Source organism: Pteropus vampyrus, unplaced genomic scaffold (assembly GCF_000151845.1).
Source record: "Pteropus vampyrus isolate Shadow unplaced genomic scaffold, Pvam_2.0 Scaffold136, whole genome shotgun sequence".
Lineage (NCBI taxonomy): Eukaryota > Metazoa > Chordata > Mammalia > Chiroptera > Pteropodidae > Pteropus > Pteropus vampyrus.
In genome coordinates this window covers 4,050,502-4,067,204 of record NW_011888917.1, presented here as the reverse complement: position 1 = coordinate 4,067,204, position 16,703 = coordinate 4,050,502, and the positions used below count along the sequence as shown (strand labels likewise).

General features: G+C 35.5%; 1 protein-coding gene and 1 pseudogene across 1 annotated transcript in view; one reads left to right on the top strand and one right to left on the bottom strand.

The window, feature by feature from the left end:
• Positions 1 to 16,703, top strand: part of KDM4C (lysine demethylase 4C) — a 347,564-nt gene that overhangs the window by 60,572 nt on the left and 270,289 nt on the right. The window contains exon 5 of the mRNA XM_023535104.1: positions 4,735 to 4,928. Coding sequence (XP_023390872.1) covers positions 4,735 to 4,928 — 194 coding nt within the window. The remainder of the gene's footprint in view (positions 1 to 4,734; positions 4,929 to 16,703) is intronic.
• Positions 902 to 1,020, bottom strand: LOC111744532 (annotated as a pseudogene).

The window sequence follows — 16,703 nt, the reverse complement described above, 5'->3', positions numbered from 1 at the left end:
CCCCTTTTTTGAGTTACACCTGGCTGTTTTACTTATTGGTATTACCTGCCTGAGTTTATAATTCCTGCTTTATCACTCAGCTCTTCACTTCCTGCTACACCCTTTGGAACATGCTGCTGTAACCCTGTTTGAGGTGGGGTAGACTCTAAACCCCAGGGGATATTGCTCAAAGAAGCTGTGATTGATTCTGAAACTGCCTCTTACCTTTTTAAAAGAAAAATTTAGTTAGAAAAATTTTCAAAATATTTTCATATGCATTTTGCAGTCTTGTTGTTATGACTGTCCCTTCAGGTAGGCAAGTCTGGATTTATGTACATAAAGGGCATATTTTTTTTATAGTAATTCCAGTGAGAGATTGGCCTTTACTATGGCCATTTCAGGGTGGCCACACCTTTGTCATGGCCTAGGTAGCAGATGAACCCTGGTTACTGCTCTGCCATGAATAATCATTGAGAAACCATTAGCTCCTCTAACTGGGGATGGGAGGAGCCAGTATGTGATTAGAGAACTTTCGACTCCCATACAGCATCCTGCTTTTGTGATACCATGTCATTCTTTGAGAGAGAAATTCTTCATTTCATTTTGCTGTTTGCTGGGTGAGCGCAGAAAAAGAATATGTATGCTAACCATGATTTTTATAAGTTTACCAGTTTGTCTTCTACCTTGGAAGAACTTCTTTGTAGTTTTTGATTAATGTACTCATTTTTATATACTTTTTAAAAAAAGCCCATTCTCTGCTTGTCAGTACATTTGGTAGTTTTAAATGTTTGATTAGGTCTTCCTTCTTTTCTTCCTAGTTTTAATCTTTTAGTCTGTCTTCATTTGGAAATCTTTTTGGGATGTATTAATTGCTTTTATTTTTTAAAAATTATTTTATTTTATTATTTATTATTTTTTTTAGTGCCTACAGTACTTGGTATTCCTAGATGGTCTCCCATCCAAGTACCAACCAGGCCTGACCCTGCTTAGCTTCCAATATCAGATGAGATCGGGCACATTCAAGGTGGCATGGCCTTAATCACTTTTAATTTACATCATCTCTGTGTATTTTTAGGTGACACAATCATATTACATATATGTATCATGACAGTAGATGTGACCATATTCCAGTTGGAATATGGGTTCTTTAATGCCCTCTCTGCTATGGTCAGAATTGTTTTCTGTTTTACTACTGGAGTTACATTTGGGCTTAGGAATTGAGGGAACTGTTTACTGTGATGTTTCTCCTAGTGTACTGTCCCACAGAGTACTGTTTTACAGCATGTTAATGTATTATGTAAACAAGGTTCCATGGTCAAGTGATATTTGGGAAATGTGGAGTTAAGCAAAGCTAAACAGGTGTCCTTAGAGTAGGGCCTCTCAGAACCTTTGGAGTGCCTGTGGCACTGTGACTCTCTAAGAGGATGAAGAAAGGAGGCCTGTGTAGGTTTATAGGTGCTTCATTCATGCTCTGATGCCAGTTTGGAGTACTCACTCCCTATGTGAAGTCCAAAGCCTGCTCCTTAAACAGCTCTTGACTCTGGTTGTGCTAATGAAGATCGAAGAGCTCTTACAAACGGCCATTTGATTCCTGATAGGTGGAAGATGAAGGAAAGATCCTTGATAAACTTTTCAGTTATATATACGTGCACCAGACAGGGTAAATAGAGCTGTACAGGCCTAGAATGATGAGTGGGTAATTAGGATGAAAGGACTGGGAACACGGGAGGAAACATCTGCCCATTGGAGGTCAGGCAAGTGACAAATATTGTGCAGAAGAGTTTTATTTGAGGGGACAGAATCTTGGAAGAGGTATTTGTCTATGAACTTGGGCTGGTGTGTGGACTTTCTGCTGAGATTTGATGGCTTTAAGCTTTGAACCATTTGGCAAATTCTGACTTGACATTATGGGGCTTGTTTGTATTTGGGGTCTTTCTGGAGACTTTTACATTAAATTGGTTCTATCACTAACCCCTGGTGAAGCAGCTTTGATTATAAGCCTTGCCAGTGTTTGTGTAGAACGGCTGTGCCCCTGGGTGGGGAGGGTGCAGCAGCTCTGTTTGCCTGTCCTCAGTTTTAGCTCTTTGGATCTTTGTTGACAGTTGTTGCTGAGAAAGGAGGGTGACATGTCATATTTTAAAATGATCAGAACTGGAAGCATAGAGTTTATACATGAAGGCCCAGAAGTCAGATAGATTTAGGTTTATTTTTGCCATCTACTACTAGCTGGGAGTATTAGTTTTTTCATTTGTTCATTTGGGTATAACATTACCTATTTTTCAGGATTGTTTTAAACAGGTGTAGTATATATGTATGTGCAGTGTATGGTGTAACACTTCACCTAAATGGCAGACTAGGTATACTTCTCGCCTGAGTTTGTGGACACCTGGTGTTCTTTAGTGTTTGAGTAGAGCCTGTCCTTGGAGGCAGTTAGCCAATTTAGTCAATAGTAGAAAACAGAAATTGGAGAAGAAATTTTAAAGCAGTAGGATTTATCCACAGTTTCTGTTATACAAGTTATCTTTAATATTTTAATCACCCCTTTCATTGAAATTATTTAACTTTTATTTTAGCAGAAGAAATTAAGTTTAAACATCATGGCAACCTTGGCCTTGCAGCAAACATGTTATTTGCTTGATAATGAGGGGAACTTCAGAAGTAAATTTTATAGGACTTTATTATCTCTTATCACATGTTCGACTGTTGTTTTTGGGGAAGCTTTTCAGTAAGGTTTACTAGAGAATAGTGGAGATATTTATTCCATCAATTCTTAGTAATAAGTTTTACTTTCTAAAGGTTTTGTGTCCTTTAGTGTGTTCAGCACTCCAAACCTCTCTGGGAGGCTACTAGCCCTCATGTTTTCATGAAGAAAGAACGGAAGCTCAGAACATTTCAGTGATTTTTGCCCTGGTCAGTGGCAGAGCTGGAGTTATAATCTGAGTCTTCTGCCAGAACATTCTTCTTTATCCTCATCTCCTTTAGAAGCACAGGTCTAAGGATGTCAAAAGATTCAGGTAACGTCAGTCAGTAATAAAGACTTTTCCAAATGTAGGAATTTCAGAGGAATAGTTTGTTCCTAAATTTGCAAGCTCATTCAGTTTAAAAATGATTCCTATAATATGGCTCTCATTTATTACTTCAGAGTCATTGCCTCAGTAATGACTTTTAAATAGGACTTTATTATTAGAGTGATTGGACTGAAGTCTGATTGGACTAGGGTTAAGAGTTTGTATCACTAGAAATAGAGTGAGATAAAATATTTTACATAATTTGATTGAACTTTTATGAGGTCTCATAAATTGGCACCTAGGATCTTCTATAAAAGGATACTTATTTCGACCAATTTTCCAGTTATCACCTTCCCACTGTGGGGTTTAAGATAGAGTGGCTACTTAGGAGAATTTGGGGATTAAATTACTTCCGCTGGCACTTTCAGTTGTTACCTGGGGCAGAGCTTCATTAACTGCTCCATCAACAATTTTTCTAACCAAGAAGCTTGAAGTAAGAATAGTACACTGATTAGAGAATCATCTGTAGACCAAAACAAAAACAGAACTACCCTAAAACAAAATAAAACAAAACAAAATAACTCCCAGAACAATCTTGTAAGTTTTTAGTGTATAAGAGAAATATTAGATGTGGTTGTATGTGAGTCTATTGGCATAGTTATTGGAGAAGGCTTTTTTGGTAAACATGAATTACTTTAATACCCTTCTTTAATACCTTGAGTAGATTGAAATGGATTGGAAGGCATTGCAGTTTGCATAGGAATGGCACAATCTCTAATATTTATATTTGATTATGAGAAAGGCATATGGGAAAAATATGTGGGTTTGTATATATTTTAAGCAGTTGTGAATTATAGTGAAATATTAATTGGTGAGTTCTAATAAAACCAGTATCTTTTCCTATCACTTTAACTCATACGAGCAATTTTCACCTTTTCTTTCTATCATCACCAGCCATGTTCGGTTACTATTAGAACACTATGTTATTCCATGAATTTTACTAGAGTTTGGTAATTATTCCAAATATAACTAGTGTTTGGTAAATATTCCAATATAACTAGAGTTTGGTAAATAAATAGAGTATTTTTAGTAATTATTCTGTGTTTAAAATCTCCCATCAATGTAAGAGGTTAATATTTAATTGAAGAAGCAGTAAAAGCACAATGATCTGTGGCTTAGGATAGTAATAAGAGTTTTTCCAATAGAGTTCAATTTTTAGAAAACAATGTATCACATGCTAAAATTAAAATGGATGGGGATGAGAGAGGGATGAAAGATGATATATTTTGCTAGGGCTATCTAGAAATGATGTCTGGTGTTGAATATGACTTCTAATGTACCAATAAACAAACTGAAAAACAAAAGAACTCCCAAACAAAAAGACATGTCAAAGTGGAAAGTACACTCCAAATCACATGCTTTGGGGCAATGATATTTTGCTAACAGCAAGTGGGGAGTGGGGACTTAAGTTCCATTTCTATTGGGAAGCAAGCAGGGAGTTATTTGGTATACTTTTATACTAATATAGAACCTCGTTATGCTCATAATAATCTTGGATAGTTAATAATGAATTATATAAATATATGTGTGTTTCTTGAATAATCATTGCTTTATTTTTCATTTCTAAGAGAATTAAAATATACAATGTAATAATTTTGGCAGATGATGGTTTGATTAGTAAATGTTATCTTTACTAGTATATTAATGTTTTCTTTTTTTTTCTTTTCTCTTTCTCTCCTGGTTCCAGGGTGTGGATGAATGGAACATAGCTCGCCTAAATACGGTCTTGGATGTGGTTGAGGAAGAGTGCGGTATTTCTATTGAGGGTGTAAATACCCCTTATCTCTATTTTGGCATGTGGAAAACCACATTCGCATGGCACACCGAGGATATGGACCTCTACAGCATTAATTATCTCCACTTTGGAGAGCCCAAGTCTTGGCAAGTTACATGTTTAATGTTCATTCGCTTTGGAGTTTTGAAGTTTGGACAATATAAACCTATTGAAGAGGTTATTTTTCCTTTGATGGATTCAGATTTTTTATGAGCTGTTGGAAAGTTTTTGACTATAATAATTGTCTTTCACTATGCCCAGGGTTTTACTTAGTAGCATAAAACTGGTGATTACTTGTCTGTGGAAAGTGACCTACAGACTATTTTGTGGGTGATGGATTGAAAGATATTTTAGTCTTGAATAATTTGTTAGGCATCATTAGTTATCTGAGCATTTGTTTGCAGGTTGTGGGAAACTTTAGTTCCTGAATGTAGAGTATCAAGTAATCTTTACGATTGTCTGGTCCAGCTGTCTTTAAGTAAATGACAAGTTCCATTTAGTGTGTGGCCGCTAGAGGGAGAGGAGGGATGAATCAGAAGGCCTATTATCACTCTTTGGATGGTAGACATGGGTTAAAGAGTAAGTTAATGTTACTGTGTGTTCTTCACTTACAAATTTCTGTTTATGAACTTCTGTATTCATCTTTCTGAGCAATGGTTTTAAGATTTACCACTTTGTAAAGTGCATCATATAGTACATTCACTACACGTTTGTAATTATGTCTGTCAGTCACCCTGGTATCCTTTGTGGTCAGCTAGTTTCATGTTTTAAACTTGTTTTTGTGGGATTTTGACTCGAGAGTTTAAATATCAGTTCTGTTTTCTGTAATGCATGTACATGCAGGAGAAGACACAGACAGAAGCATATGAAGTGTCAACTTGACTACCCAGGAGATAATGATGTTTATGATGGTTGAGAACATGTTAGGATGTGCTTTAGGTGCTCGTGTCAGCCCAGCGGCTTTCTTTGTTCCAATGTAAAGATAATGGCCTCTTTCAAATTCTCTTGCTGATCAGGTGTATAATTTCTTTTCCCATCTTGCTATTACTTGCCATTGAGGTTTTATCATTTGATAAAGTGGGAAATTGTAAGCTTTCTCCAAAAAATTCAAATATAGCAAAACTTCCTAATGATCAAAATGACATCTAATTGGAAGGAAAGTTTTGGGTAGAAGAGCACAGTTCTTAGGACATGCAAGAGATATCTAGGCAGTTTCTGGTTTGCTGTAGAGTGTTGTGATCTAAAAAACCTTACTGGGAAGCTGTTTAAATTATTTTAAAGGTGTTTTACTTATACCTTTAATTTGATAAATTCTTAGCATTCTGCTCTCTTAATAGAATTAATCAAACTTAAACATTTTAGTAGGTGGTCTAGGAACTAGAGTGGCTTTGTGACAAACAGTGTGATGGAGTCATTCATTATATACGTGTTTACCAAGGGCGAGTTGTAAGCTCACGCTTTAGGCCCTGTGTATCTTTATTTGTCATATTTCTTCAACACCACTCTAATGTCTTTTGGAATGTCATCCTTTAGTACTTTTGAGAATTAGCTTTGAGAGACTCGGAGAAATATTTAAATGCATAAGCTCCTGGGCAGTTTCTCAGCTGCACAGTTATATTCATGCTCTTTCTGACCCTCACTTTCATTGTGGATAAAATTAAATGAAATGGATAAATTCACCATTTTGGTGAAATCTTGTACGTAGGCAACTATATACTGTATTTCTCTTAAGAAATCTGAAAAGTTAGTAGCAAAAGTTTTTTGGAGGGTTGTTAGATATTAATTAAGGAGAATGCCTGGGACATTAATTTGAGTTTTTAATATTAGAGGAGTCTCTGCTTTCTTATGAAGAAAGATTTTTTTTTCTCCCTTGTATTGGGAACAGGATTATGTTGTCTTCTAAAGATCACTTAGGGGAGAATATTTTGCTGAGGGGTAAGACTGATTTTAGAGTCTCACGTCTTTGGGAAGGAGCACCATGGCTTGTAAGTGAGAATAATTATGCCAGTTTCCAAAGTATGTATTTCTCCTTGCATGTATATTTTCAGTATTTAATTACTCTATTAGTTATTAAGCATATAGACTCCATTATATGCATTATGGAGTCTTTAACCTATTATCTTTAACCTTGACCATTATTTATAATGATAAAGTAATAAAACACAACATTTAGTTATGACAGCTAATCTACATTCCATTTTCTATGATAACCACTCTAGGAAATGAGTACTATAAATGACTCTAAGGATATTTCCCAGTAGATTTGTGAAAGATTATATTAGCTCAGCATAAATAATTTTGAGGTAAACTCAATTATCATTAAAACTCATTTTAGTAATCATCATAATATAGTTGAAGTGAGCTTTGAAAGGTGGTAGAAGCAGTACAGATTTGTGTAAATATTGGGAGGCAGGCAGTGTGTGTTGCAGAGCTTAGACTTGAGGGACCAGCAGTCAGGGCTCTAGTCCTTATTCTGCTACTAACATGGGTGGCTTTGGACAAATAACTGTACTTCTGTGGATCCCAGTCTCCTCACTCACAAAATGGCAAGGTGCTCTAATTCTGTGATTTGTGATCAGGATCATAGGAATATTTTTACTTACTCTACAAAATGAGAGGATGACAAGGTGATGTGAGGTTGTGTGTGTGCCTGTGCATACACTGGCTTCATTTTTTGGTGTCCATTGTTGAGTTGCATCTGGGACAGTTGCCTTCACTCTTCTCCAGGAGTGCTCTCTCCTGTGCTTGACATCTCTGTCCCAGGCTATGTGTCTTCCTCCTTCTCTCTGGCCTAACAGGCTGGCATTGAACTTTTGCTTCTTCCTCTTCTTCGGTTCTACCTTCAGGCACCAAGTTCTGGGTATAATTATTACAAAGGCAGCTGCCTAAGACCCTCTCTCTACTTCTGTGTTCACACTGTGCTCCTCTGGCCTTGTATCCGTTAGATTTTGCCTGAAGGCTTTCTGGACCATGTGCTGTCCCCATGTGTCTTCCCCATGTGCTGTCCCCATGTGTCTTCTCCTGCATGTACATGCATTACAGAAAGGTGCATGTTTTTGCATCTTTCAGGTAGTTGTGACCACCAACCTCCTTTCCTGTGCCTGCTTTGAAGTTAGAGTCTGTATCTGTTTGCGTTTATGCAATGCCTGGCTGATGGACTGATGCTCTGTAAATAATTCTTGTTTTGAATCAGAAGAGTGTTAAGTTGTTTTGGATCATGCTGTTTAAGGACAGAGAAGGAAATATATATAACATTTTATAGAGATTTTTGTCTAACATGTAACTGTTAAGAATATCAAGTTTCCTGAGATTCCTGAGTAGCTGCAGATATGCACAGCTCCAGGTGGAAGCCTGGAGACATACTTTTCTGGGCACTATGTGTGGCAGATTTTGTTGAGTAAATGTTCATGAACACAGGGTTGTACTGAAGAGAATTTAGAGGAGCTCATAATTTCTTTAAACATTTCTGGCATAGAGATTTAAGGGAAAAAGAATGGTTAAAGTAAGCAGATAGAAAATTGCTTTGGCAGTCAGTGGTAAAGTATTTATTTTCTTGGAATTAATATTGACCTTGGAGTAAGAAGACCTGTTTTAAAATCCCAGTCTGTCACTTACCAGCTGAATGACTTAGGGCAAAACACTGTATTCCTTTCATCATAAGTTTCTTTAACTGCCAAATGGAGGCACGATTTATTCACTGTCTACTTATAGGATTGCTAGGATGGTCTAGGGATATACTCTCTGTAAAAGTGCTTTGTAAACTGTAAAATACTCTACAAATATTAATAATTACTATTTTAATAAACTTATGAAAATAAATTATTTTTTGGTCATAGTAATTACTTAAAGTCTATACCTGACATATATAATGGAGTGGGCGTTTCAAGGGTAAATAAAATATAATCTTCCCTTCCAAGCGTCATGCGTGACAGTAGTTAGTAGCTGTTGGGGAATATAGAATTTAGACGATGCCTCAAATCCTTTTTTTCCGAGGCCGTGTCAAAATACAATTAATAAGAGACTTTCAGATTTACTCTCTGGAGAATAAGAGAGGTGAGGTTTAAGAAGACATGTATTGACCTGTGAAAAGGTCTAAAATCAGGAGAGAAGATTTTCTGAATGTTTTTAGAAAAATTAAGAATAGGCTGCAGCATGGTGCTTGGTTAAGTTTTGTTCAACAAACAGATTTTGTTAAAATGCCATGTAGCACTAAGTGATGTCAGATTATTCAGAATAGATACAAACTTAGTTCGATGCTTTTTCATTAGATCATTGTTTAGTCTTGTGTAGTAATTAAGAGCATCGGCTTTTGCACCAGAGTCTTGTATTTTGAGTTCTAATGTTATCTTCTAATGGTATGTGATCTTGGAAAATTATTATATAACTCCTATTTCCTCTTGTTAAACACTCACATGGTTTTGGTGCCCACTTTGTAAGGTAGTTTTGTGGATTAAATAAAATACTGTGTACGTAGCATATACCACAGCTCCATATATCTATCGTAAGTGCTCAATAGATGTTAACATTTCATACATACATTTAACAAATATATGTTGCATGTTATATATAAGACCATATACGAGGTCATATATAAGATCTCATAGATCTTACGTTAATAAGGATTCTTGGTTCTAAATGACAGAAACCTAACTTAAGCAAAAAGGTTATTTGCCAACGTATGTGGATGGGATAAGCTAGAAGCATGGCTTAAGCCAGGAGAATAGGTACTCCCACTGGGTGTCTGTCTCAGCCTCACCCTTCGTCTCTCCTGCCCTCGATTCACTCCTTCCCATCTCATCCCTACCACTTCTTGTTTTTTTTTTTTTTAAAACGAGTTTGTTTTTTTCAAAGTTCAGGAGTCCCCAGAGTCCCAAATCAAAGTGTCTGCAGGGTTGGTTGCTTTTGTAGGGAGGTTCTGAGGAAAAAACTGTCCCATGTGCCTCTCCAAGTTTCTGGTGAACACAGTTCTCATATTCCCTTCTTCACTATGTTTCTGTGTCCTCTCCTCTTCTTTTAAGGACACCAGTCATTGGATTTGGGCTCCACCCTAAATCTAGGGTGATTTCATCTGGGGATCCTTAACTAATTAACCCTGCAAAGACCCTATTTCCAAATGTGGTAACATTTCAGGGTTCTGGGCAGACATGAATTTTTGTGAGACACGATTCTACCCATTACAGAAGTATAACTAAAGAATATGATTGTTTATAGTGGATTCCAGGTGGAAATGTGTAGCTTTATTTCCTTCTGTGTAGCTGTATCCTAGACAACCAGTATTGAACTGAGTAAAAAAGGACCAGGATCCTTAATATTTTCTTCATGTTATTAAAAGTTAAAGTTGTTGATCATGTAGCTTCTCCTATATAAAATGTTAAGGAATAAATTTGTACAAAATTAAGCAATTTTCTGCTTCCAGTTCTTATTAAATACATAGATATTTGGGTTTTTATTTAATCCAACTATTATGAGGTTTAATGTCTTAAATATAAGTAACAATAACATTCTTTCTCTTTTAAAAAAGTACATCTAAGTTAAATCACATATTTTTCAATGTTCCATGCCTATATTTTCAATGAGCATTTAGGCTGCTTCCATATCGTGGCTATTGTAAATTGTGCTGCCATGAACATAGGTGTGCACAGATCTTTACGAATTATTGTTTTGGTTTTCTTTGGATAAATACCCAGAAGTGCAATTGCTGGCTCAAAAGGTATATCCATTTTAAATTTCTTGAGAAACCTCCAGACTGTTTTCCATAGAGGCTGTACCAGTTTGCAATCCCACCAACAGTATATGAGGGTTCCTTTTTCTCCACGTCCTCACCAGCATTTGTTGTTCTTTGATTTATTGATGACAGCCATTCTGACAGGTGTGAGGTGATATCTCATTGTGGTTTTAATTTGCATTTCTCTGATGATTAGTGATCTTGAGCGTTTTTTCATATATCTCTTGGCCATCTGTATTTCCTCTTTGGAGAAATATCTATTCAGGTGTTCTGCCCATTTTTTAATTGGATTGTTTGCTTTTTTGTTGTTGAGTTGTATAAGTTCTTTATATATTTTGGATATTAACCTCTTACGAGATGTATCTTAAGTGAATATCTTCTCCCGTGCAGTCGGTTGGTTGTCATTTTCTTTTGTTGATGGTTTCTTTTGCTGTGCAAAAACTTTTTCATTTGATGTATTTATTTTTTCTTTTGTTTCTCTTTCCCTAGGAGATACGTCTGAAAAGAAATAACTAGTAGCAATATCAGAGAGATTACTGCCTATGTTTTCTTCTAGAAGTTTTATGGTGTCAGGTCTTAACATTTAAGTCTTTAACCTATTTTGAGTTTATTCTTGTATATGGTGTAAGAAGGTGGAACAGTTTCTTTCTTTCTTTCTTCCCTCCCCTCCCCTCCTCTGCCCTCCTCTCTCCTCCCCTCCCCCCTTCCCTTCTTTTGCATATATCTGTCCAGTTTTCCCAACATCATTTACTGAAGAGACTGTCTTTACCCCCATTGTATATTCTTGCCTCCTTTGTCATATATTAAGTGAGCATATAGGCATGGATTTATTTCTGGGCCCTCTGTTCTGTTCCATTGATCAGTGTATCTGTTTTTATGCCAATATCATGATGTTTTGATTACTGTAGGACTGTAGTATATAGTTTGATATCAGGTAGTGTGATACCTCCAACTTTCTTCTTCTTTGTCCGATTGCTGTGGCTATTCGGAATCTTTTTATGGTTCTACATAAATTTTAGGATTATTTGTTCTAGCTCTCTGAAAAATGCCATTGGTATTTTGATAGGGATTGCATTTAATCTATTGATTGCTTTGGGTAGTATGGACATTTTAATGATGTTAATTCTTCCTATCCATGAGCATGGTATATGTTTCTATTTATTTGTATCTTCTTCAATTTCTTTTTTCATTGACATAATTTTCTAAGAACAGGTCTTTTACCTCCTTGGTTAATTTGAGATATCGGCCTATAGTTTTCTTTTTTGTAATATCTTTGTCTGATTTTGGAATCAAGGTAATGGTGGCCTCATAAAAGGAGTTAGGGAGCCTTCCGTCTTCTTGAATTTTTTGGAATAGTTTGAGGATAGGTGTTAATTCTTCTTTGAATATTTGGTAAAATTCACCTATGAAGCCATCTGGTCCAGGACTTTTGTTTTTTGGGAGGTTTATGATTACTGATTTGATTTCGTTGGTGGTAATTGGTTGGTTCAGATTTTCTCTTTCTTCTTGACTCAGTCTTGGGAGATTGTATGTTTCTAGGAATGTATCCATTTCTTCCAGATTGTCCAATTTGTTAGCATATAATTGCTCGTAGTATTTTCTTATGCTCCTTTGTATTTCTTGTATTTCTGTATGTCTGTAGTTATTTCTCCTCTTTCATTTCTGATTTTATTTATTTGAGTCCTCTGCCTTTTTTCCTTGATAAGTCTGGTTGGAGTTCTGTCAAAGAACCAGCTCTTGGTTTCATTAATCTTTTCTGTTGTTTTTCTAGGTTCTATTTCATTTATTTCCGCTTTGATCTTTATTATTTCCTTCCTTCTACTCACTTTGGGCTTTGATTGCTATTCTTTTTCTAGTTCTTTTAAGTGTAAGGTTAGATTGTTTATTTGAGTTTTTTTTTTTGAGTTTATTTGAGGTAGGCTTGTATTGCTATGAATTTCCCTCTTAGGACTGCTTTTGCCGTGTCCCATAGATTTTGAGTTGTTGTGTTTTCATTTTCATTTGTCTCTAGGTATCTTTTGATTTCTTCCTTGATCTCATTGTTAACTCATTCATTGTTTAGTAGCATTTTATTTAGCCTCCATGTGTTTATTTTCCAGTTTTTTTCTTGTAGTTGATTTCTAGTTTCATACCATTGTGATCAATCCCTTCTTGTTTTTCCTTTCTCTTTTTTCCTGGGGTAGAGGAGGAGCTCTTTACATTTAAGTAAATATTTGATTATTATTAAATTTTACAATTCAGGTCTTACTTTTAAAAAGAACAAACAAGTTATATGGTGTCAGATTGACCTAAACATGTTTAATATACATTCTATTAAAATGTGAACTCCTAGGTCGGGTGAGGGACACTAATAGTCTTATTTCCTAGCTTGTCTCCAGTGCCTGGTACATAGTAGATACCCAATCAATTTTTCTTAAATAAACAAACCTACTGAAGGAATTCTTTATTGAAGTTATTATTATTACTATTGTTATATAAATATCTATAATAGAACATTACTTTAGGGATTGGACAGCTTGATAATATTTAACGATACATTAAATTGGCAACTCATTCTACTAACCCCTACTTGTTAACTTACCTATTTAGTAAGTTTAGACTAAATTAATATATTTTCATTACAAATGTTAGACTAATTGGATAATGGTAAAAATTGTATCCTTTTAATAGTTTCTATAGAAAAAATACTCTTTAATAGTGGTTTGTTTTAATTACTCTCTCTAGAGAAATCTGCCCTCTAAATAAGAATAATAGACTTTAATTAATACTTTTAAATCAGTGTTAGTAAAACTAACTGCATAAGTTATTCTGATCATTTGTAGGCCTATCTATCTATCTATCTATCTATCATGTTGTTAGATAATATTGTTTAAAAAGATTTAAAAAATTGGAAATATACTCCAAAAGTATGGTATTAATTTTGTGCTCAGGTGCTAGTTGTATTTGTAGAAGAAAAGAGTATAATGATAACTGGTAGCAAAAAATTTTATTGATCAAATTTTACTTAGACTCAAGCCTGACTTGGAGATAAACCACAATCACGTACACATGCCTGCATTTTAAACAGTGAATCCTGGAGACCCCAGCTCAGCACAGAATTCCCTAAAGTAAGCATCACCAAGGTCGAGTATTTGTGATTTTGAAAGTAAATCTGTCTTTTCCCTGAAATGATGAGATATATAATGCCTTTTCACTAACTGATGGGTAACTATAATGTAAACTGATAATGTGGTAATGTACCCTGACATTAATTAAGTACTTTTGATATCCCTGATAAGCATAGCAGAGACTTGTAAATTCCTTCAGAATGCCTAGTTCCTTGTTGCTATTCTTTTACTTAGAGCCACCATCACCGCCTGCAAGAACAGAGAAACTCCTTCAAATAAAAAGAAATTGTCCGATCATATCCATACTGTTAGGGAAAAATCAGAAGGCTAATGCAAATTTATTTGCCATGTAGTTCCTGGAAAACAAGCATTAATACTGTTAGCCTTGCAGATTACTGTGACAGATGTAGTAGTTCACAAATTTCTTTTGCCTGGCTTATCTTTTCCCCCCATATTTCTCGCCCTCCTTTCAGTCTGTTTAAATAGCACTTTGTGCTGTTTAGATAGCACTTTGTAGAAGATACACATTATTTGATATTTGTTTTGCAAAAATTATTTTTTGACTTAAGCATATAGGAAAGCAGCTTGCTTTTTTTTTTTTTTTGTGATTGCACTTCTACAGGTGGGCTTGCATAAATAGATTTAAATTACTTCCCCACATATGTTTATTCTTTGTAAGCTGACTTTTCAAGGAGTAGAGCTGGACGAAGGGTGGTGAAGTATGTTGTTTGTTCGGTGACGCCATTTAATTTAATGAAGTCCTTCATGTGCCAGAAACTGTGCTAATGACTTTAAGAATCCAGGTAATCTAGACCACGCATGTTTCAGGTAGGTGTTTTTCCGCCTCATTTTCAGCCTTAATTGTTTTATCTCTTGATGAATGATTTTTGCATCTGGGATTCAAACTCTTATTTGTCAGACTCTTTTTTTAGATTCAAAGAGAAAAGGAAAGAGCAAATATGCAGGAATAGAGAAGAAGAAAGTGTGCCTTTCTTTTTTACACCATCAATGTTCTTTTAATGAGATATTTTTGCAGAACCAAAAGAGAAACATACTTCTTATTTTTGAGACAAAACTGTGGCATAAGAGAGTAGATTTTCAGAAGGGTAAAATATAGCTAGATTCTTATCTTGTGATAACTAATGGAGATAGAACAACCACTGGAGGTGAGTGTGGGAGTACCCACTGGCCCAACTTTATTTGCTTGGCATTTTAGGTTTGTTTTTTAGTTGTTCTGCTTGGTAATCTACTTGTAGTCAGAAATAAAACACATTTTAGAAAGAATGAGTTTTACATTTGGGATTTTGTCTTGCTCTAGGGAGTAGGTGGCAATTCTTCAATTACACATCTGTTTAGATTCTGTCCTCTTCAGTGAAACTTTGGAAAAAACTAGTCTGTCCCTGTCAAGAGGTGAGAGTGTTTTGTTTGTCAAACCTATCGGATAAGAACTGCTAGGACAGGGACAAGGCAGGCAGAGTTTGATCCCAGCTTCTGAAGGCTATAACACAATCCTCCTCAGTCTTCAAGTATTGTGGGTCTCCTGATTTTTACTTTAAAATTAATTTTCATGCATTTCCTCATGTTATTTAGAATCTCTTTTAATCTGTTTCAGAAATGATATCTGCATTGAATTTCTCTGGATTGAGAATATTTTGTTGTGGCTTTTTGAGATAGAAACTCAGTATAAACTAGCTTAGTCCAAAAGGAGAATTTAATTGGCTCACATAACCATGAATGGCCAGAACATCATGGAACCCTGGAAGTTGCCAGAGTGTGATAGATTCTAGGCCTCACTTTTCTTTGTGTGTTGCCTTCATTTTTCTCCCTGGCTCATGTATTCCTAGCTCTGTCACCAGAGAGGATAGCTGTACCATCTGGGGAGGGACCATGGATTTTCCTGGCTTGGATCTTGTGTCAATCTCTTGGATAAGTCACTGAAGCCAAGGGTAGGAAGTTACTAGGTTCTCCTGGCTTGAGTCATGGGCCTGCCTCTGTGATGATGGGGACATAGGCATGAAGAATGGCAGCTCTCATTAGAATTACGCATTTGTGTTTGAGGTAGATAGTTCCCCATATGAATTACCTGAATTATGCTGCACAGGGGGAATAAAACTCGATATCTCTTCTAGATCCTATAATGCATGGAAAAGTCCCAAATAAATGTCCAGGTAATCTTAGGAAGGCTGATTGGATTACCCCAACTGCCTCAATTCATTTTCTGTAAGATTTGAAAAAATACCCTATGGGAATATTTCCTTAAGATGGAATATATATGTATGTATTTTAGGATATTAAAGTTATTAAAATGTATGTTTGCTGAACTTGTTGTCAAAGCACTTCTAGCAATTGATTGGTAACTTATACCCAACGTACACTTGGTTGGTGGAATTTAATCTCTACACCTGACTTGAAACTAAAGCATCTATAATTTAAAAATTTTTTTTTTTACCACTTGAAACAACATTGCTCTCTTTCTGGTGATTTATATATTATATATCTAATAGTCAGTTTTACCACTTTATTACGTCATGTTCTTTTAGAACTCTTTCATTGGTTTGTGTGTTTTGTGGTTTTGTCGCCTCAACACAACTTTCAGCTTCTTGAGGGTAGCACCACAGTGCCTCAAATGACAGCAGGCTTATAAACTTGATTTGTTAATGAAGCAGACTTTTTTCCTGGATCTGCTAACTTGTATATCATATATATGCACAGTTTTATGCTACTTTGTCTTTATTGATCTTATAATACTCTTTTTGATTACTTCTGGGTAAATATTACAAAAGTAACCTATAAAATGGTCATGCATCCTGTTAGATGCCTTGAAAAGACTTAACCTGATGTATAGGAAATTTTATGTTACAAAATACTATTTGTTAAAAATTTTTAGGCAGTCTACTATATTTTGTCAGTGATAACAGTTTTGATAGCTTGCCTAAAAGGAATCCACAGACAGTACACTACAAATTTAATATAGACAGTTTTTGTGAGTCCGTCTCTTCTTTCTTTCCTCCAAATGATTTTTGGGAGCTCCATAATTTTTTTTTTTTTTT